The 22,255-nt window shown below is 37.1% G+C and overlaps 1 protein-coding gene across 3 annotated transcripts in view; it reads left to right on the forward strand.

Annotated features, from left to right (window-relative positions):
- The window catches only part of TMCC3 (transmembrane and coiled-coil domain family 3), a 132,484-nt gene that overhangs the window by 103,487 nt on the left and 6,742 nt on the right, over positions 1-22,255 (forward strand). For all 3 annotated transcript variants that reach the window (XM_033058039.1, XM_033058040.1, XM_033058038.2), the window contains exons 2-3: positions 18,508-19,406; positions 20,878-21,013. In XM_033058039.1, the coding sequence (XP_032913930.1) occupies positions 18,508-19,406; positions 20,878-21,013 (1,035 nt within the window). The remainder of the gene's footprint in view (positions 1-18,507; positions 19,407-20,877; positions 21,014-22,255) is intronic.

A 22,255-nucleotide genomic window follows, 5' to 3' on the forward strand; every position in this document is an offset into this window, starting at 1 on the left:
CAGCCGAGATACAAGCTCTCATGGCTTGATTTCAAACTGGAGAGCCATCACCTCTCTTCAGTGCTAAATTATTCAGGTATATAAGCCAGTTCAGTCTACCATGATTTTAGAGGTCACTAGATGCCAATGATTCTATTATGTGTTTGCTGAAGATGTAAGAACAATGTTTGGAAAGCAGGTTGTGCCTGCAGTCCATTTAAATGCTCTAACTTGCATGCAGGACTTGCATGTTTTCCAGGTTGTTGTTATCAATATTAAGTAGTTATGGATGATTTTTTTATAAGCTCCATTCATATCATGGCTGGTAGGGCATTACAGCACAGTTGCTCTTTTAATGGGAGAGATGTGTGGCTTGGACACTGCTGATTAATAATGTATTGAAAAATGGTCCAAAATAATTTTTTACAGGAATAGAATAGAAACTAGACCGAGCATGTGTCGTGGAAGTGCTGCAGCATAAGTAAGCTGCTGCTGAACTAAAGGAAAGGAGTCTGTTGGTGACTTGAATATTCCCTAACAGATTGTTTGCTGAGCTCCATGGGAACGTGCATTTCTGAAGTGTGGAAACTGACTTGAAGCCTCTGTGTTTCCTGAGCACAGGTTGGTTCCTGCACTATATGGGATCAGGGCAGCAAGTTCTCTGCTGAATAATAAAAAAAGCAAGCCCAAAAATGCAAGGCAACATGCTCTTGTGCCCTCCTGCATTTCTTCAGAACACATCTGTGGTATGAGAACAGCTTTCCCTCTTCCTGGGGCATGTCCTTGTTGTCTTACTATCATTTGTAATCTCTCCACATATCTTGACCTCCTGGGGCCCTGATTCTTTGGGGAATGTCAGTGTCTTAGCTCACAGTTTTGTGGTTGGGATGTCCGCCTTGAAGCCGTGAGCTGGGATAAGTCTAAGCTGAAGAGAGCTTAGAATCCAACTGTTCCTTTCTTAATGGACAATCTTGGCTGATAAGTAAACCTACTTCCCCCATGCCTTTTGCTTGAAGGCACATATGACTGAACATTAATTCATCTGTGATTAAGTATTTCTTCTCCACTGATTTTTGCAGTGAAGTCATGATACATTTTGCATCTGAATTGATTCACCTGGCAAGAGATTGTGGTACCAGTGCCCTCATTAGTGGACTATTATGGAGTCATTGCAAAGGAATCTCTGGAGGAAAGGAACAAGTTATTCAGGAATACACATTTTAAAGTATAGGAAAGAAAGGAGAAAGAAATCAGGAAATGACTAAGTGCATCTCACTTGGCAAAGAGACATTTATTTTAGTACAAATTCTTCAGACTACCTGTGTTAGTTCTCTTGTGGGTTATTTAGAATCATGACTCTGTTTCAATCAGATGCTTTAAAGATATTATTACTTCTTTACAGTCTTTGTTATTTGAGTGTCACAAAAGAGAGACAATTTTTTATTATTATTATTATATAGGTATCACAGCCCTTTAATCCTATTAATTTCTGTAAACTAAAAAAATGTAAAAATTGCAAAATTGCAATAATGTCCCTGTCCCACAGTATCTATAGCATGGTGCGCTGGTAACTTAAAGCAGATGTTTTTGCTTGGCAAACAAGTGGCAATCTGGATAGCCTCAAAAGTAGATTGTGTCTGAAAACTTAATACTTAAGCTTTCCATACTGGCCTATGTTTGTTTGTGTTTTGTTTGTTTTGGTTTTATGTATGATCCTTTTCATACTTTTTCGTGTTTCTGAGAAGCAAAGACACATACATAAGAGCTTAGAGAGGAAAGTTTCTTCCAGGCTTGTGAGGATTGCTGAGTGACAGAGCTTGCTACATGGTTTTTGGAGATGCTTGTTCTGCTTTTGCACTGGTTCGTATTCCTGCAGCTGCATTGCATTGCTGCAGTTAATATTAGACTCCTAGAGCTCCTCTTCCTTTCCTTGTAACCTTGTGTAACCTGAAGAGTATCTTTACGTTTGATAAGGCATCTTTTGAGACACTAAGAATGACCCAGAAAGATCGTGCTTGGATAGGGAGATTATTTTCTTCAAATTTCCCAATGTCGATGGATACTGATATGATATACAGGAAGTTGTACCACTAGAGACAAATTATATGGCTCTGATAAAATGGTAAATCCTAGCTTCAAAACCCCTTGTCTCTCAGGTGAGAAAAATCTAAATTGAATCAAGAAATTTTTGGGAGTAGGTAGATCTTACAGTTCAGCTTTCAGCTACCAAAGTGGCTACCATCATTACTCATAAATGCCAACCATGTCATGCATAAGATACAGTGAAGATATAAGAGCCTAAGTTATGATTTTTAGGTAGCAGTCATTATGTACAAGGTGTTAGATTGCTGTGGTATCAGACTGGGGATGAAATTTCACCTGAAGTGGCTGTGTGGCATCTAAATGTAAGCACAGATCAAGTATCTGTAGTTGTCAAAGACATACTTTATTTACTTTAGGCCCATCATGAGTCCGTGGATATTTCAGCATGTCAGAAGTTGTGGAAATTGCTCTTCTGTGGACAGGTGATCAGAAAGTCTTGATCTTAAGAATTTATGCTGAATTGAACTCTCTCTCCACCCCCAAAGCACACTTAGGAGGAAACACTGACCAAAAAGGAAATAAGTAAATCATGTTTTAATACTTAGAATTCATAATTGGTTTGAAGTAACAATGTGATAGTTAGATTTTTTCATCTCTGGCTCGTATTGCCTGTCAGTGTGTCGATGTGCTTTGGGGTGGGGAAGGAGTGAAATTCCTGTGGAACAGATCACTGAATGCACCTGGCATGACTATCTCAATGCAGGCTTTGAGATACAGTTTGTCACAGGAGCTTCTCTTGCAACTAGTAGAGTTTTTCTAGGATTTGCCTTTTTGCACATCAGAAGTACAGCTCAAATCATTGTGGCAGTTTGTGCCAGAGACAGGTATCTAGAACTACCAGTTATAACTTTTGAATTCCTCTGGGAACAGTGTTAACTCTTCAAATGGAGATTATAGACTTAAAATACCCCAACTCTGAAAATATTACTCTAAAAATATTTTGACCTTACTAGATTTGTTCACTGTAATACTGGCAGGCTGCCAAGTCTGTGGGAGTGATTTTATGTACATTCATATGTAGTAGTCTCTTAGAAGACCAGTCTGTTAGTGAATCTACTGAATCCCTTACGCTGTCTTTGAGTTACACTGTGAGATTTTGTCTGACAGCAAGATAACTGCTTGTAGCTGGGTCTCAGCATTCATGGCAGTAACATAATTTCCCTGGTTGTTGCTACGTGCAAGGAAACTATAAACCTTCTGAAACAATGTTCTTTCCAATAAGTACTTCCAGGATAATTCCTTTCCTTTCCCTACAGATAACAGTAAAACTTGATGAAACTTGTGATCAGTCCTGACACGTTTCTTACGTTAGATAGCTAAATATCACAATATTGTGATATTTTAAACATGGTAAGAACTTCTATTATCTGTTACCTTATGTGACCCAGAAGCCAAGTTCTAGAGAACTTGAAAAAGCTGTATTAAAATGGGATACATTTTTTTACTATACCACATTGTAGGTGTTTTCAGCTATTTACATGCTGCTAACCCCCACCTCAGCTTTGCATTCTAAACAAGGATGCACTCACCATGTTGTGCATGAATCTTTTAAGACCTGTATTGGGAAGTTAGTACCAGAAACAAAAGGGACCTAAAACAGCTCTTCAATGAAAAGCTAAATAAATGACAAATAATTGGTTTTGCTAGTCTATTTTAAATTATTTTTAGTAGTATTTTTAACTGTTCAATGTGCTTATGAATTGTTACATGGATATACTATCCTACAGTGGTCCCAGTACCTCTGGCTAAGCATCTGAAAATGTCTGAACATATCTCTGGATTTATTTTGGTGAATCTTTGACTTTCAGCTAGCAAACAGCCCTAAGGGGCTTTTTCAATATCTTATATAGCTTTCAGACTATATAACTATTGTCTAAATATTGTTAAATTATGCAGAGGAACATAACACCTGTGCATTTATTTCTGTACTGACCTTTATTTTTATAACAGTCTTGATAAAACAGTAAATGAACAAAAAAGATAATAAAAAGCACATAAAAAGCCTACAGACCAAATGGGATGAATAATGAAGTACGTCAGTTTATTCCATAAAGTTAAAATGTTGCAGTGTTTCCTGGTTAGTACCAGAAGCATATGTAGGGACAGACTTAAGATCTAAATTTGGAGAGCAGAGCACTAAAAGCTGCGATTTGCTCTTTCCATTGCAAGAGGTCAGAGTTCCATACAGTCATATTTGCATGGAAGTTTTTGTTCAGTGCAAATCACTGCAATTCATTAAAGTTTCCCAGAGCATTTAATGAATGTGCACATATCTAAAGACTTCCTCTCTAGCTGAAATAGAATAAAAGACATTCAGGCCATTTTGAGTTGCTGAAAAGTTAGGTAATTTCGTTTTTTGTTTACCACCTGCTTTTTTTCCCCCCTCAAACTTTTGTTTTATTATAAGTAATGCTAAGTCTACAGGAGCTAATTTTTAAAATCAATTTCTGCCCAAATCTATGTGTTTCTTCCACTTGCTTACCTGCAGGCAGACTGCTTTGCTTGTAACACCAATACCAAGATCTAGAGGACTTAAGCTGAAGTAGCTTTCTTTGCAGTTTGTGTTATGATTTCTTGAAGTGATTCGTGTTTCTCAAACCTGTCAAGTAACTGACTGCAGAAAACATTTGTCAGTTTGTTTCTTTAGGAAGAGAGTCTGGAAAATTATTTTTCAACATGTAGCACTTTCAAATATTAACTGTGTGTAGTTAGGCTAACATCATTTGGCATAATCTTACAAAGGGCATATTTTTGAGGGTTTAGTAATGGATATAGATCTTCATCTGTCTGTTGAGACCTCTAAAAATCTGATTAAGTAATACTTTATTTGAGTTAAAATTATTCTAAGCACATGACCAGGAGAGATAAAGGGAAAAAATATTTAGACAATTTTCTAATGCCTTGATCAAAATGAGCAGTGTGGTTTGGGTTTTGCTTTGCTTTCCACTGTCATGGAATGAGCTCTCTTGTGCTGAATGTTAGGCTGTTTACAGCAGGATTCTGGAGCCAAGCACAGCTCCGTGCTCAGGTACAGAGCTCTGGCTCAGGGCTGAGCCAGTAATCATGGTTGGACTCCAAGGACAGCCTGACTCTTATCTGCTTCCTTTCCCACTGAACTCTGCTTTGTTCCTTTTTATCTGTGCTGTTGCTATGACTGAATATGGTAATATGTTTATAAGTCTTTTACACCAAACCATGTGATAAAGCATATCCTCTTGACTGTCTGAATAGAAACTTAAGAGAGGAAAAAAAAGAACCAATATAAAAAGTTCAAAGGAGAGAGAGGGAGACAGGCAGGCAGACTAGGAGCAGAATATTGATTTCAGTTTCATTCTAATCAAATCATATTGGTAAATAGGCCTCTAATATCACCACAATTCTAAAAATAGAAAAATCTAATATGAATTTAATATGTAGGAACTGGCATTAAGAGAAAATTGGCAACTAGCATTTATGTCTGTGTTTCTGAAGAAACCCTCTTCATTTAGCTTGAATGTAAGATCAACACATGCCTTTTTCTGTTGATAATTTTTAAAAAACACTCTGAATTAAGATTACAAGCTGCTTTAAAAAGACCATCAAGTTTATTGTTGTAATTATTGTAATATTGTTGTATTATGGTGTAATAAAATTATATGGGGAACTTCTGTTTCCTGCTTTAAATAGTTCTGTTGTAATGGCCAAAGAACTTGAGTACAAATTACTTAGGCTGGGCAGCCTGTTGCTTCATACAAAACATTTGCAAGGAGATAAGAGCAACAGTTTGACCATTGCTTGATAAAGGCTCTCCCAATTCCCTGTGGTTAGGTAAGAGAGGCAATGGCTTTCAACAAGCTGAAAATAGCTCTTAAAAATGCTGTGAAACATCTTCTATTGTTTTCATACACTTGGCATGGAAGTTGATGGGTGAACTCTGTGACTCAGTTTGTGGGACATGTAAGTCATGGATGGGAGTGTGTGACAACTCGGCCAAGTAGAAAAGCAATAGCCTGAGCTCCTGTTTCAGAAATCCTGCCCTGGTCTAGCTATTATGGATTACAGCTGTATAAAAATATGAAGTACCTATGTGCTTAATGAAGTTTATGTTAGATATATGAATAACTTTTGTTACCATTTCTGCTTAGACCGTATAAGCAGCTTTATGTTTCTTCATAGCAGATGAAGCTTGCCAGTAGTGCTGAAAGAGATTCTTGAGTAAAGCAGAGGTGTGTATTAATAGCTAACTTGAAGATGGTGGAGTTTATGTTAAGTGTTTATAGCAGTTGACTTATCCATCATTATGGATTTGATAATGGGTATTACTGAAGATGTAGCAATTCTATTTTAAGATTGTATTTTAATAATTAATCAGTATCAGTTGTTATGTCAAGTATCCATGTAAACTAAAATGTATGGATTCCATAAAATCATGTGCTTTAGAGTTCACAGTATCCAGACTAAAAATTCATTGTTTTTGTCACATAATATAAATTATCACTACTATTTTAAAAGAAAAATTGTTCTGGGATAGTCTCAAGCACCTTATAGAAGGAGATAAATGAATTTAAGTTATATTAATGCACAGATTGGCAATTTCTGTAAATCTTGTCAAGTATTCTACAAAGTAAAATATATCACAGATTAAAAAATGATCAAACTGATTTAAGATTAAAAGATGCAGTTGCTACTGTTAGTTGAGCAAAAAGAAAAAGAAGATGCAAGAAAGAAAAATGTACAAACTAAGAGTATGAATAAGCACATAATTGTTAATGTAGATACTATTTCTACAGCAAGCTATAGTTGTTTTTATTTATGTAAAGTTAACTGCACTACAATATTCTGATGAAAATATTAAGGTTTCCTTTCCAAAAAATCTTTGTGGTTCTCAGTGAGAACTGACAAGTTTTGTCTTTAGAGTCTAAAGTGTGACATCTGGCCATATAAACATCTTGGTCAACTAAACCACTCTGAACTTTAATCATGTTTCTACAAGTATTATTTGATAAGTAATTTTATAATTTTCTGAGAGACATTATCCCCATGAAACATTTTTAGTATTGCCATATTCAATTAAATAAATAATCTCTGTGACACCATCACATCCTTTGTAGTGCTGGAATGAAACACCTAAAGTAATGATGTTGAGATCTAAATTAAACTGTGACTCTGAAAGCATTCTAAAGGTTTTAATACCCTCTGTCCTCCTAGGGAGAGTTTGAACAAAATCAAGAAATCTAAGAGCCATGAAGGATATGAGTCCAAAACACTTATCCAAAGGCAAGAAAATGCAGTAGGAACAATAGAGGCTGCAAGGCCATCTTTGCTTGCCGCTTTTTTATGTGAGTCTTACTGTTGCTGGTGCATTGTTGGTGTTGCTTATTCAGCCCTGCTATCTCCTGACATAGGTCTTTACTACATCTGTGCCAAATTGAATTAAATTTTGCATAAACATATTAATGAAGCATGAAGTTGGTCTATAATATTTTATATATCCTCTGAATTAGAACAGATAGGAGGTAGGATAAGCAGGTTTAATTTCCCTGCATTAAATTACTTTTATATTAGCAAATGGTTTTAACAGATTAAGAAATATCAAATTGAAAACAACTTTTCCTACTGAATCTGTTTTTAACAGTTTATTGTGCTGTGGAACTGTACAGTTTCTGAGCACTTTCCATTAGCCTGCTAAACAAAGTCACTACTGTTTCTTGCCTGTGCTTCTCATCCTGCAGTCCTGGCTTTGAGAATGGTTTTTGTGTTGGATGGCAGAGAGATACGAGTGGGGGGGTTTGTTTGGTTTTGGATTGGTTTGTTTATTTATTTAGTTTATAAGCACTGAATTTATTACTAAAATTTTATGCATAATACACATTATCCTGTATATTTACACTACATGAGGAGATGTTTACCAAATGTGCCCTGTAGTTAAGAATAGAGGACAGTGAGTTTTGTAATGAGTTTTTAGAATCAGCAGGACTTCCTTCTGCAGGAGTTCATTTTACCCATTTAAGTTCTGGCAAAGCAGAAATAAATGTATTTTCAGTTTTCAAACTTCTCTTAGGGGAAAAGTCTGCTTTCACTTGCTAGAACTACCATGGCAAAACATAATGGTTGATAAACAAGCATCTTCAAAATGACATCAGAGGATTTATACCATATAGTAAATATTTAATGAATCCTCATTAAGGCAATTGTTTAAAAATAATTTTTTTCTTTATCCATAAAACTTTTAAAAACTGTGATTTAACACTCTCATTGCAAGTAATATGGTGACATAAGAATAATAATTTAACCTAGTTTATCTTTCAAAATCATCTGAATTGGTTTCTCTAAGTAATTCAGTTTAATAAAACTCAATACTTGGGAAGTGTGTTCTCAGAATAGGAATATTTTTAAGAGTAGATAAAAATTTTACTGTAGGGTTATCTTTCTCACTAATTGGGTGAATCGCATTGATGTTCTTTTCAGTTAGACAAGTCTTTTGAATTTTGAGTTTTTGATTAATAGATATTCTGTTACTTATGGAACTTCTCTATAATAGACTTTCTTTTATGGATTGAGATATTTGTGTGAGCTGTATTAGTATTTGAAGTGTACGGTGTATACAAAAAATTGAAAGGAAAAATGGAGTATAAAGATGGCTCATAACTATTTACAAATATTGGATTGATTCTATAAAATTGATACAACAGTCTTAGCTGAATTTTGTTCAAAGAGAATAGAGTGACAGAAAAGTTTCTTATATTTTTTAGAAGACATACCTCCAGCCTCTTATGGGAGTAGTTCATGCTAATGCCAGCTCATAAACATTTAAAAAGATTATATGAAAAACTTCAGCATCGTGTGCACAACAGAACATGTTGCACACAGCATTGGCTGAAGTACGACTTTGATGTATTGGTATCATGTGCACATGGAGCCTCTTTAAAAGATCCAGGAACATCTGCTTGTAGAGGCACACCCATCTTCATAAAGTGTTCTGTTTTGGTCTTTTTACTGGAAAAGTTATCTTTTTTTTTTTGGTGAATTCAGATTTGATTGTAATTATTTGAGTAATTTGTTAGGGTGTAACCTTAAAATACCATGCCAAAAACAGGTTCTCCAGAAGGTGCACAGCAGCTGAAACACTACACAAGCATGAGATTTTCTATGGGCTAGTACTCACTTATAATGACAGTAACTTTATGTATATTTTATAAAATGTTTTTAAAAGCATATCTTTACACATGTATATTTATGTAAATAACAAGATAGTAAGCATACAAATATTTTTTGAAGACTTTCTCCACAACAAGGACAATTGTAGATCTATTAATAAATGAAAAGCATCACTTGTGACACACTTTAATGGCATAGTCACAGCATAGTTTCTGCTTTTCAAAACAATATTATTTATATTAACCTGGGGGACATTTCGTTTTCTTCTGGAAGGAAGATATGCAAAGAGCAGAAAACTGTGGTTCTGATGCCTAATGCTTCATATTGCCCTTCAGTGAAAAGAAAGTGAAAGGTTTTTGCTATTAAAAAAATAAATTTAAATAACAAAATGCTTTAAAGTTGTGTTGTTGTGATCCACAGGAGGATGATATGATCCCTTGATTCTGCAATGATTTTTGGTTCTTAATGCACTGCAATTAGAATGTTTTCTCCAGAATTAAGACGGAGCAGTGTTAATCAGTTGTGTATAGTGGCTTAAAATACCATTATTGCAGCAGTGATATTGAATAACAAATGACCTGCATAATGTGCATCTGTGTGATTCAAATTCTAATTGTCTTTATTTTGCCCAATGAAATAAGGGATTTTTTTTTAAGTAGTATTTTAAATAAAAATTTTCCTCTCTCTTTTCTTTCTTTTCTTGGCTTTTTTTGGTTTGGTTTGATTTGGTTTGTGTTGTTGTTTCGTTTTTTTTTTTTTTTTCTGGTTTTGTTTTGATTTGTTTTGTTTCTTTCAAGTTTTGTAGATCATGAAGTATGCCCAAAGTTTTTGATTTTTGGTGGCTGAATCTTCATGCAGTTCTCTGCCTTTGGGCTTATTTGTGGTTTGGGTACAAATAAAAGCCTTGGATATCAGGTGTGGACCCAAAGCATGCACTTGTAGTGTAATACGGCAAATAGTGAAAGTGTACGTGTGTATATAAGTAATGAAGGTTTGATAAATACAGTTGCTTTGTCAAGAGATGTACTAGGTATTGTGGAGAGGGAAATAAGCTGCTTAGTCATGTAATGTAGTAAAGCAGGCCCTATCTTTTGGTTAAACCTTTTATACAAAAAAAATGAACTAAAACTCTTGGGTTTAGGCAGAACTGCTGATGTAACAGATATGTATTTTTGAGATTTGATTTTATCAGCCCAACATGGAAAGATGCAGGGCAGGGGGAAAGGAAGGAGCAGGCAGGCTCTTTTAAGTAAGCAACTCAGTTCATGTACAGGACAAGATGTGATTGTTTATATGCTCAGGATGTGCTGCTGCAGCATTAACGCAAATGGAAAGATCCTATGCCTGATGGAGCCATTGTTCTCTTGTTTATGAACGGAAGTTTTGCCATGGTTTAAACAAACAAAATCCCCATGTCTTGAATCTTTTGCCTGTGATGGCCAGTCTATATGGATTTAGAGTGTTTTGTCTCTCAGTGGTTACACTTCCAAAATTCCCTGCTACTATAAAGCCTTAATGTTCCTGTTACAAAATAAGTTTTATATAATGTTGCCAGCTCAAAGTAATAAAAGTCATGAATTAGACTAAAATCAGCATTGAGCTGCAGGGTTGATTTTTGTAGCACTGTAAATTACATATTTAAAATTTCCCTAAAGTTGTCTTTGTTTTGGGGCAAGGAGCACTTGGTTGTTGACTATGAAGTTAGATGTGAGAGTTATTTCTCTTTAACTGAAGGCAAGAAACTTCATAGTATTTCCTGGAATTCTCTCATATGATTTTACAGTTCCAGGAGCTGGGATTTCAGAAAGTGCTTAGACTGTCTGAATAGCAATGAAATTAGGAGTTGACTGTGAAACAGAAAGAACCAGGTAGTGGGAAAAGGTGACCAACTGCAACTTTATCAGTATGGAATGGTTTGTGATGTGAAGTTAGACAATGCAGTGATATGAAGGAAAGCACACTAAATCACAAATGGTGAGAGATCAGAAGCATATGCTGTAACTATGAGAAGTGATTAGTCATAGCAGGTATGTAGCTGTCTTTTTATCAAAATCTCATTGATGGAAAAGAATTTAGTAATTGAAAATGTGTAGCAGGCTCACTTTCCACAGAATGTTTCAGAGCAGTCTGGAAAATTTCATTATTGCCATATATTCGGACATCTTTAGAAAAAGAAAGCTTAATACTGAATGGGAGGGGAAGAAAAATCTGTAAAAACTGGGAAGTGGGAAGGGAGAGCGCTTATTGGAAACACTAAAAGTAAGTTGTACAATTAATCTGGAAGGGATACAAAATGTCTGGCATCACTCTTCAAAACGATGTCACCCCCACACTGTTTCATAGTGGTAGTACTTTGAGGGATTTGTGTCATGGGACTTGTGTCATGAGAAAGGCTCTCTCCTTGGGGAATAGGAGTCCAGGCTTCTTATAAGCACTGCTTGGTGGAACCACCCATTTAGCACCTGGAGCTCCCAAGCAATTCCTTATGTTGCTGTGTAAACTTGAGACAGAAGGAATATGCAGCTGAGTTACATTTATTTTGATCTGAGTTAGGAGAAGGTATTTTATTTACTTCTTTTTAATTAATGGTGCTTATCTAAAGAGGAGGACTGATCTGAAGCAAAATATTTAACCAAGGGGTGTGGAATCTACCTTTTGCCTACTTAAGAAACTTAAGCTTAGTAAATGTGAGTATTGGTTCATCACTGTATTTCTTCTCTGGCCAGGACAGTGATTTTTATTCTTTTTTTCTTTACATGACTGTGGGACAGTAAAGGGAGAGTAACTTGCTTACTTTTATAGAGGCATGTTGTTTTCAGATGTCTAGGCACCGAAATTATTTGTGTTGGAACCAGTTTGCTTATGTCAGTTCTGTGCTGCCAAAAAACTAGCAACTGGACTGAGTGTGAGTTATGATACTGGAGACTTTTCAGTGGATATCCTTGGGTTCTGGAGGAGCTGGTGTTACCAGTGAAGGAGCAAACTGCCTCTTCCCTCCATTGTTCTCTTCTCCCATTGGTCTAATTTGAATTAGTACCATACCTAAATACTTATTTACACACAAGATGTGACCTAGTAAATCTGGCTTTAGTTCAGTCCTTTCAATAGAAATTAGAGAAAAGGTTCTTTCTGGGGTATTTCTGGCTTGAACTGTAGGATTCATGTAGGTATTTCTGGCCTACCTTTAGGATCTGAGGCAAAGCAACTTTGGTATGAAGTTGACCATTTGGGTCACAGGCTATGCAAGAATATTCAGCCTTGATCAGATTAGAACAAGAGAGCAAAAGCTGTATTTCTAGTCACACCAGAACTTCAGTTCATGTACTTTCTTTCAATTGCTTTCTACAGATTTTGTTTCACAGCATTTTTACTTTGGGTGATTTTTTTAATTTTGGGAGTTTTTTTCACTTAAACTAGAATTGCAAGTACATTAATATCTTTCTTGAGGTGCCTGTATTCACAATTCTGTGGTGCTAATGAATTAATATGGAGTGAAAGATAGGTGATCAAACTGACCCTGAGAAGGACTGGATTCAACATCTGATGTCTTGCCTAGTATGCTTTGAAGTTTAGTCTATATCTGAGGTCTTGCTGCAGTTGCTTAGTAGAACAACTGCATTTTTGTAATTACCAGAAATGTTGGCATAGTGCAGAAAATTTTCAAGAGGATTCAAATCTCTACAGCCTACTCTGCCCCTGTAGAATACCTTACTTATGGAATGGCCTTGAAGTTTCCCAGCCTTTGAGTATTGAGGAGCAGATACTTTCCAAAGGGCATCTGGGATTACCTTTGCCTCCTATCTGGAATAAACTCCTAATGTGTGTTAGTGAAATGCCTTACAGCTTCAATGTTTTTTTGAGGGGAGGTAGGGAGTTAGTAGAGGAATTGTTGATTATGAAAGAGACACCTTCAGTTATTTGACTCCATCAGCACTTGCTGGGTGGTCTCAGACAAATCACCCAGGATCTTCCATTGACCCAGTAAAAAGTAGGAACAAGTTTTGCTGACTCCCTCCATTCCCATATACTCTCAACCCTTTGCATCATTATTAGCATGGTATTCTGAATGTAGCCACTTCTAGATATTACTATTAAGTAGCTCTGTAGAAAAAACACAAGCAGAAGGCGTTTTGCTGTAACATACTGTATAAAAATGTTGGGGGCTGATTTTACGTAACTTAAAATGGTTTATGTTGCTTTAGCTCTATTTTAGGACTCTGTGAAGGATTGTCATGTGGATTTTAGAAGGAACAGTGAAAGAGATGGTAAAAGTCTCTCTCCAAATACATTTCTGCTTTGGAATATACTGAAAACTTATTAAAATCCCCTCTGCATGTTCTTTTACCCATTGGAACACCTATGCTTCTGGCATATGCATATTATGATAAAAAGAGAATTGTTCCTGATGGTTTTTGTTGCTATTATCAAATTCTAAGAGCTTTAAAGCTGCCATAATCCTATTTTGTGTGCTCCTTATGGGATTCTGTTTATAAGCATTCATCAGGAACTCTTTCAAGATAGACTTAAATTATCATCATAAGCTTTTGTTTAGCTGGCACAGCTATGACTGGTGATGGCAGTGAGGTTGTTTAGAGAAAGAAAAATAAGGAAACACCTGTAAGTTGAGCCTATTTAAATAAGTAGATAATTTTGTGTCTTCATGATTTGTCTCTGTTAGGCAACCCAAAGGTGTGGGCTTTCTGGAGCCTGCTGCATATATGCATCTGTCTTGTAAATGCTTTTTTCTTCCCTCTATGCTTTTTAAAGGTACTTTTTAAAAGAGCATAAAAGAAATCTATGACCTAGTGTAGCCTTCAGTTTGATACCTTAAACACAGGGGGTTTAATCTCTCACTTGTTAGTGGAGAGCCATTGGCACAGTCAATGGAACACAGGAAGTGATTCATCTGAGCAACCATGGGGTGTGGGCTGCAGTAGGGTGGGCCGCATTGCTCTTTGTGCTCTATTCAATGTAGATTTTTGCTCCCAGATTGATCCCCCCCAGGATCTTTGGGGAAGTAATAAGGTCTTCTAGGTCTGCTTTATAATTTCCAATACAATGACCAATACAATAGACCATTAAACATGATATTTTCACCTGTTCAGCAGATCCTGTCCATGTGGAATCCCTTTCCAACACTCTTGCCTGGGGCATTGGGGAACATGGGTTCTACTGTGCCCTGGGCTCATTGATAGCATGGCCTGTAAGTCTGAGCTTTGTGCTCCTTTTGCAGACAGTAAATGAAGAAACACATGCATCATTATGATGCCAATGAAATCCGTATCCTTGCTTCCGTGATTTGGTTTTCAAATCACTATTGTGCTCTGAATGCTTGTTTTTGAATGGCAGGCTGCCTATTTTCCAGTCCTCCACTTTACATTTAAGACAGAAAGTACTGAAGGGTTCCTAGCAGTGCACCTGAGTTCATTGCACCAAGCAGTGATGTTGATGTCTCTTCTGAAGCTCTGGACTTTGGCTTGGGATGGGTTGCAGCATGGTCAGGCAGCTGGAGATCTTCTTGGGCCCTTGAAAAAAGGGAGGCTGGGGCTTCATCTCAGAGTTACCTATCTAGTCATGTGTGGTGCTGGCCTCTGATGCAGGCAGGGAGCCTCAATTGCTTTACTTGCTTAAGTCACTGTTCTTAAAAACTTGTATTTCAGCAGCACAAACATTACTATTAGTTTTCAACTGGGTTGTAGCAAAGTATGTTTGTGAACTGCTCCATGAAGTGCAGTGGTCTCTCTGCAAGGCCCAGGTTTCTTTTTTCAAGCTAACATCAACTATGGCTATCCCAGGACCATACGGAAATTGGTTTTTTCCCTGTTTTTATCTAGAAGACAGATTGAGGGCATGTCTCTGGTATTTCCTCAGACTATGGGCTAGTGCTTTGACTCCTGTCTAGCTGGTGGTATCACATATATCAGGGCTGCTGCTTCTCGTCTACTGCTAATGCCAGCTCCCTAGTAATTACCATAATATGAGATGCATACAATGAATCTTTTTCTTAAAGTGCTTCTCATTTCCAAAATGATCGCTTATCCATTTTAACTGTTGGGGCTGCTATTCTGTGTAAATGTATTTTTCTCTTGGCAACCACAATGAAAATCTTAAAAAAATGAAATAAAAAAACAATCTCTCAACAACTACTTTATTATTAACGGCTTGGTGGCCCTGTGAGATGCTGGGGACCCAGGAGTCCCAGAAGGAACACTGACATGGATGGCATTCCTTATTTCTTTCCATAGCATAGCTGGAAGAGCACTCACATGGTTCGAAGGAGACGTGCATTCCCTCTCCTGCACTGGGAGGATTTCAGCCTGCATCCCAGGAGAGGGCACTAGTCCCTGCAGGGATGAGGAAGCATCTCAGACTCCTACTGGCAGTCCTGTGCTCAGTATAAAGAATGAGGCATTTGATACAGCAGTAAGTGAAGCTAATTCTTCTCATCACAGGATGAAACTTGCAGTAAGAAGGATTTGGGGTAGGATTTGAAGATGGAAATTTGATGTCTTGGAGCAGCATTAGTGCTGAGCTATAAAACAATCACAAATGGATCATCAAAGTAGAAGAGAGGTGACAGGCCGCTTGTCTAGACATACCTGGCTCCCCAGTGTCTGCTTGCTTCTGATTTAAAGTAACAAAACCAAAAACCCCTCAACCCCACAAAACCCAACCAACCAGCGCCCACCTAAAAGACTCCACCCCACACTACACATCCCCTCCCACCAAGAAGATGTATTCCATCAGCAGAGGATTTCAACAGCCTCTGTTGCTTGGCATAGCCTTGCAACATGATGGCAGAGGACACCTGCCATTTTGTCCAAATACAATCAGACATAAAAATATGTTGGGTATGACTTTTTTTTACCCTTAGTGAGCTCTCAATCCAGTGAGTAAAAAACCCTACAGTCAGCAGTGCTTTGGGAATTGAAACACAATTCTTTTCTAAACTTTACTGAATTTGAACTGACCCTATGATTGGTTTTATTCAGGAGCAGATTTGCTTCACGCTAACAGATTTCCTCATGTCCAAAAGCACGACAGCATTCAGCAGATGTATTCCTTCAATGCTATTGTTCTTTTTATCTGTATTGCTTTTGTGACCTTGAAGTTTCAGGAAGGCAGAGAAGGCTGACCAATAGAGAGTCAGTAAGGGAGAGGACATAAGGGAGAAGGGATCTGGTTTGGGCTTGTATCCAGTTATTACAATACATTTCTAGACTATTTTTTACTGAGGAAATAAACACTGCTGTGTAAAGGTTAGATATAGACCCACCCATTCCTGGAAGTTATGTACAGCTTGTCCTGAGTGACATCAGTGATGGATCTGTTTTGTGTGTATATACAATTCTGTGACTAATTACAGTGTTATTTTGTGCCAAAGCTTATTAAAAAATGTCTGAGGTTGTTTCAAGAAATTCTTGTTTTATACTCAGCATTTGGATCTATACCAATTTTATTTAACAAACTGGTAAAGCGTAGATCTGTTAGACCACAGCACTGATTTAATCCTTGGGATAGAGTCTTAAAAGTCATCATTAACCAATATTCTCCAAAAGAACTCTTTCAATATGCATTTTTCAAGTGCCTTTTTTTAAGGTATTGGTGAATGTGAATTTTTATATTACCTGTTTTGTGCCCTGAGTGATGCAGTAGCAAAAGAAAAATCAAGAAAAATCCCTGCTGTAATCCTTGGTAATCTATAAGGAAAATAATATAAAGTAGTAGAGATGATCTTGTCTCTGAGATGGCCAGATCCAGATTTATAGGTGCATCACCCCCTCTGTATTTGTACTCCAGTGCGGTAGAGACAGAGTAGTTCTCCTGATCAAGCTGTGCACTATGCATGGTATTTACAGTAGGAAGCTTTATCTGGTTAGTGAGCTTGTATTTTAAGAACAGTACAAGAATCCTTGGGTGAATTTCCAAGAAACCTGCCAAAACTGTACAAGGATGGGAAAACAAATCTTAGAACAATATTTAATGATGGGCTTATGGTTTTTTACTCAAGAAAAGATTGAATGGTGATCAATGGACACATACACACAGGTCTGGCTGCATGATCATAGACACTGTAATTGGAAATCAAACTTTTAACACAGTATCTCAGACATTCTTTGCTCAGAAACAAAGAGTAGTTAAAGCATTTCACAAATGCATTTTTAAAAGATACTTTAATATAGCTTTGGCTTTGTCTCTGCAATAATCTTGCCTGAGGAATTCTATTGGTTTCCTCTGGTGTAAAAGCTCTGAAAACCCATTATGGCTAGAGCATTTGTTAAGCAGTCTCTACAGACATGACACTATGGCAGCTGCAATGAAATGCACTTTCTTTGTCACACAGGCTAAACCAAGATGATAACAGCGATGAAGCTATTTTGTTTAGATTATTCTTCTCATGCCTCTCCCATAACTTTGACTTTACATACGGAAACACTTTAAATGTTTTGTATCTGACTACCTGTTGAGAAAGATAAAATCATCTGTTGTGGTCAGTGTTGTGACTGAGTTGCCTAACTGTTTTTGTTGTGCTTCCAGAGAGCATTTAAGGTGTACAGATCCTATACTGAATGCAGTTTTCTTTCCTGACTTTCATCCTGTAAATCCCACTCAGTGAACTTCCTATTAAAACAGAATTAGCACAGCAGATCAAGTTATTGTGCACCTTCATCAAGTTGAAAAGTCAAATACAGGCCAATTCTTTCTCTATGCTCTCTGCTTTAAAAAAAAAGCAGTTGCTTCTAGCTTGAGGAATATACTAAATTTTCAAGAGCTTTCTTTCAGCTAGTTTTGCAAAAACTTTGAATTGTAAGAGGAATTTGAATGGGATGGATCAAAAAAGGCATTAAACCTGGGAAAATATACTGAACAATATAGCACTGCTGTACAGGGAGAAATCTGGTTACATCTCCATTGACATTTGACCACTTCTAAGAGAAAAAATGAAATTATTATCAGCCATGGTCTCTTATAGACAATATATTTAAGAATCTTTTCTAACTAGGTGTTTTTCTCCTTTTGTGGAAAACAGTAAGTAATTCTGTAAGCTATTCTGAATAATTTCTCTCCAATTCATCTTTATTTTAAGAGAGACAAGCAGTTCCTTGGACTGTTTATTAACCTGTAGAAATAAAGAAAATGCTGTTTAATTTCAAAGAAAAGTTTATTATGCTTTGCTGGTATAAGCTACTTTATACTGTGTACTTCATATATGTGGAAAAGTAAACCAGATGCTTGATTTTAAAATTAGAATTCAACTTCCATTTACCTCTTTTTCTTTTCTCTCAGGTGGAAAGACATGACATGAATACCCTGAGTTTACCGCTTAACATCCGCCGTGGAGGTTCTGATACCAACCTGAACTTTGATGTACCAGATGGAGTCCTAGAATTTCACAAAGTCAAACTCAATGCAGATAGCTTGAAACAGAAAATCCTCAAGGTTACAGAGCAAATCAAGGTTGAACAAACAGCTCGAGATGGAAACGTGGCTGAGTATTTGAAACTGGTAAACAGTGCAGACAAGCAACAGGCTGGGCGCATTAAGCAAGTCTTTGAGAAAAAGAACCAGAAATCTGCCCACTCCATTGCCCAGCTGCAGAAAAAATTGGAACAGTATCACAAAAAGCTCAAGGATATTGAACAAAATGGATCTTCCAAAGCTACCAAGGACACTTCCAAAGATAACTTGAAAGATGTTCAACATGGAAAGTCTCGTAGCAGTGGGCATGGAACAGAGAGCAGCAAGTCGGGTGTGCCAGGTGTATCTTTGACACCACCTGTCTTTGTTTTCAGCAAGTCTAGAGAGTTTGCCAACCTGATCCGAAACAAATTTGGTAGTGCAGACAACATTGCTCATCTCAAAAATACCCTGGATGAATTTCGGCCAGAAACGAGTTCTAGAACCTATGGGGGCAGTGCCACCATTGTTGCCAAACCAAAATATGTTAGTGATGATGAATGCTCAAGTGGGACCTCTGGATCAGCAGACAGCAACGGGAATACCTCCTTTAGTCCTGCTGTGGCAAGTACCCTGGACAGCCAAGGAAAGCTTTCCATGATTTTGGAGGAACTAAGGGAAATCAAAGAGACACAGTCCCAATTAGCTGATGATATTGAGAATTTAAAAACCCAATTTAAAAGAGACTATGGCTTTATTTCTCAGATGCTACAAGAGGAAAGATATAGGTATTTTTTTTTAACTGTTCTCTTCAAATTACTTTTGCACGGGTATAGAAACTATTTGTAAAGTGTGAGTGTGTGAGAGAGAAATTTCAGAAGCAAGAGGAAAAAATAATTCCAATCAATATCTGGTACCAACATGTTTAATTCCTTCCAGCAACTGAAAATACACATAGAATATTTATATTTCCTATCAAATGGTGTAGTGCCCCTTACCTTTTGTCAAAGGTGGATCAGAAAACTCTCTCCTCTGACATAGTTTGTATGAGAATTATATGAGTACCGTGTATATGAGATGCCGATGGTTTTGTAGCTGGTGGAAGGATTCTCATCTAATATGGCTCAAAAAAGTTAATCAGTCTGTGGTGTAGCAGAACTGACAGCTGATAAATATACCCTTGACTCCTCAGTACCTTGGCTGAATACTTCTCACACACATTGCTATCTTGTGGATGCAATGTCACTCTGTACCCTGGTGTAACACACAGCTGGGAGATGTAGTTTTAAGTGCTGTAGCACAACTTCATCTTGCATTTATTACTTGACAATTAATTCCTTTATCATCCTCCGTGAGAAGTGGATGATATGTTCTACAGAGGGCTTTCTCCTGCTGTAGCTACATCCCATTTTTCCTATAGCTTGTTAAAGTGACAGTCAATTCTTGAAGTCTTTACTACACCAGTGGGCAAAATCTTGGTATGAAGGGCAATATTTCATCTTTCCCTTGCTTATAGTTCTTGAAATACAATGAAAGGCTTGATACCATGTGGTAGTATAGGGAGGAAAGAACAATTAAAGTGGCCTACTGAACTCATGACTTGGTTTCAGGAGAAGACAGAGCGACCTTTTCTGACAGTACTCTGCCAGTAAAATCTCAAGCCTCCTGCTACCCATTTCTAGATAATTTTGCCTCCATCATTTTGGTGCTGACTGCAGTGTTTGCCTGTTGGTGTGTTAAATCAAGTGACAAACTCACAAAAAAAATTCTAGTTTGCTGGTTATTTACTTGAACTGCTTTACCATGTAGAAGCATGCCAGAACAGACTGTACATAAATGGCAGAATCCTGCAGTTGTGTGTGAGAGAGAACATATTCCTCCTGTCATTACTTGCGAGCTATTAACTGGCTCAAGTTTACCTATGAAACGCTATCTTCTGGGCTAAATGAAGACTCAAAAATATGAGTTGGATATCCTTAGCCACTGTTTATATTTAATCTAATTTGCCAATGATGTACAAATATTTGGTTTTTAGCACCTACTGCCAGCAAGAAGCATTTAAAAAAGGCTTTCAAATTACTGAATAAATGTTTATGGGAAGTTTGCAAAGTTTTTACTGATTTCTATATGTGCTTTGTAATGCCAGTCAGATGAATTCATCGTATACTGAGAAATTACCTTTTAAAATGTGCAATTGTTTTCATGATTTGGCATTACTTGAATAGAAGGCACTAAATTTAGACCTCTTTTCCTAAAAAGATACGAAAGATTGGAAGACCAGTTAAATGACCTCACTGACCTTCATCAACACGAGACAGCAAACTTGAAACAAGAGCTAGCCAGCATAGAGGAGAAGGTGGCGTATCAGGCCTACGAGCGATCTCGAGATGTTCAGGTACTTATTTTCCTTATCATAATCTTCTAACATTTTGTAGGAATCTTGTACCATGAAACACTCACATTTTTCTGCATCATTTAAAATAAGGCATATGGGGAAAGATTTATGTTTTCTCTGTTTTAAGGTGAAAATCCAGCATGTTGAATCAGTGACAGTCTCCATTTCTTTCTCTGGGTTCAGGATTTTTTCTGCTGGAACTGATGATATGGCCTAGGCAGACTTGTGGTTGAAGAATGTTTTAATTTCTTTCACAGAGGAGGAAGGAATTGAGTCTCATTTTATTGTGTGACATAACACTTGTGACAATGTCCTGACACAAACTTTTTGCTCAGACTTTCTCCAATATGTAGTTTCATCACTGGCTAAAACATCAAGGATTATTATTAAGCTTCAAGTAAAAAGTATGAGAGCTGATTTATAAATAGTCTTGTAGATTTGCCAGTTATAATTAGAGAGTTTTAAGCCATGGTCACAACCACCTCTATAATCAAAGCTGTGGGGTGTCTTCACCTTAGTGATCAGTTGTAGTCGTGTCTGACTTCAATCAAAAGCCAATAATAATGTCTACAAGTATGTCCTGACAGCATGTGGTTACATGTATGTACTTGAATATTTATATACAATACAAGCACTTGCATAATGCATAACATTTCCACTCAAAGTCTGATGAAGTGGTGAAAAATAGTGACAACATAGTTATGCCCTACCTATTCACAACAACGGGAAGTGCTCTAAGACTGTCTTCATGTTGGCTCAGATGGTAAAAGAACCTAAAACCTGACCTGTATACACCTGTGCTCACATTTCTAAACAGTGCAGGCAGCAGGATGATGACTGTTTCCTGTGAGTTAGGAAGATCCTGGCAGCAGAATGGGAAAAGGATGGCACTGAATCTAAGCATATCATAGGTTTCATTGTAGGTCTAAACAAGAGACGTCTCTCACAGATTTAAAGAAAAGAGGGCTCCTTTCTGTGAAGGCATCTTGAGGATGTAAAAATGTAATGCAACTTAAGTTGTCCAACACAAGGGTTGTGTGGAGGGGTGTCAGAGACTTTTAAAGGACTCCTGGAGGGGTGTCATAGACTCCTAATTGAAGTGCTATGTTGGTACAACCTTGTTTACTTTATCTCTGAACAGTTAGGCCTGTTTAAACCTAGTTCTTTGGGGCTTTGGAAAATTATCTAAAATAGAGCAAAAGGATTTAAGCTCTGGATGTTTTGAGTAACAGCCTGTCACTA

Source organism: Catharus ustulatus, chromosome 4 (assembly GCF_009819885.2).
Source record: "Catharus ustulatus isolate bCatUst1 chromosome 4, bCatUst1.pri.v2, whole genome shotgun sequence".
NCBI lineage: Eukaryota > Metazoa > Chordata > Aves > Passeriformes > Turdidae > Catharus > Catharus ustulatus.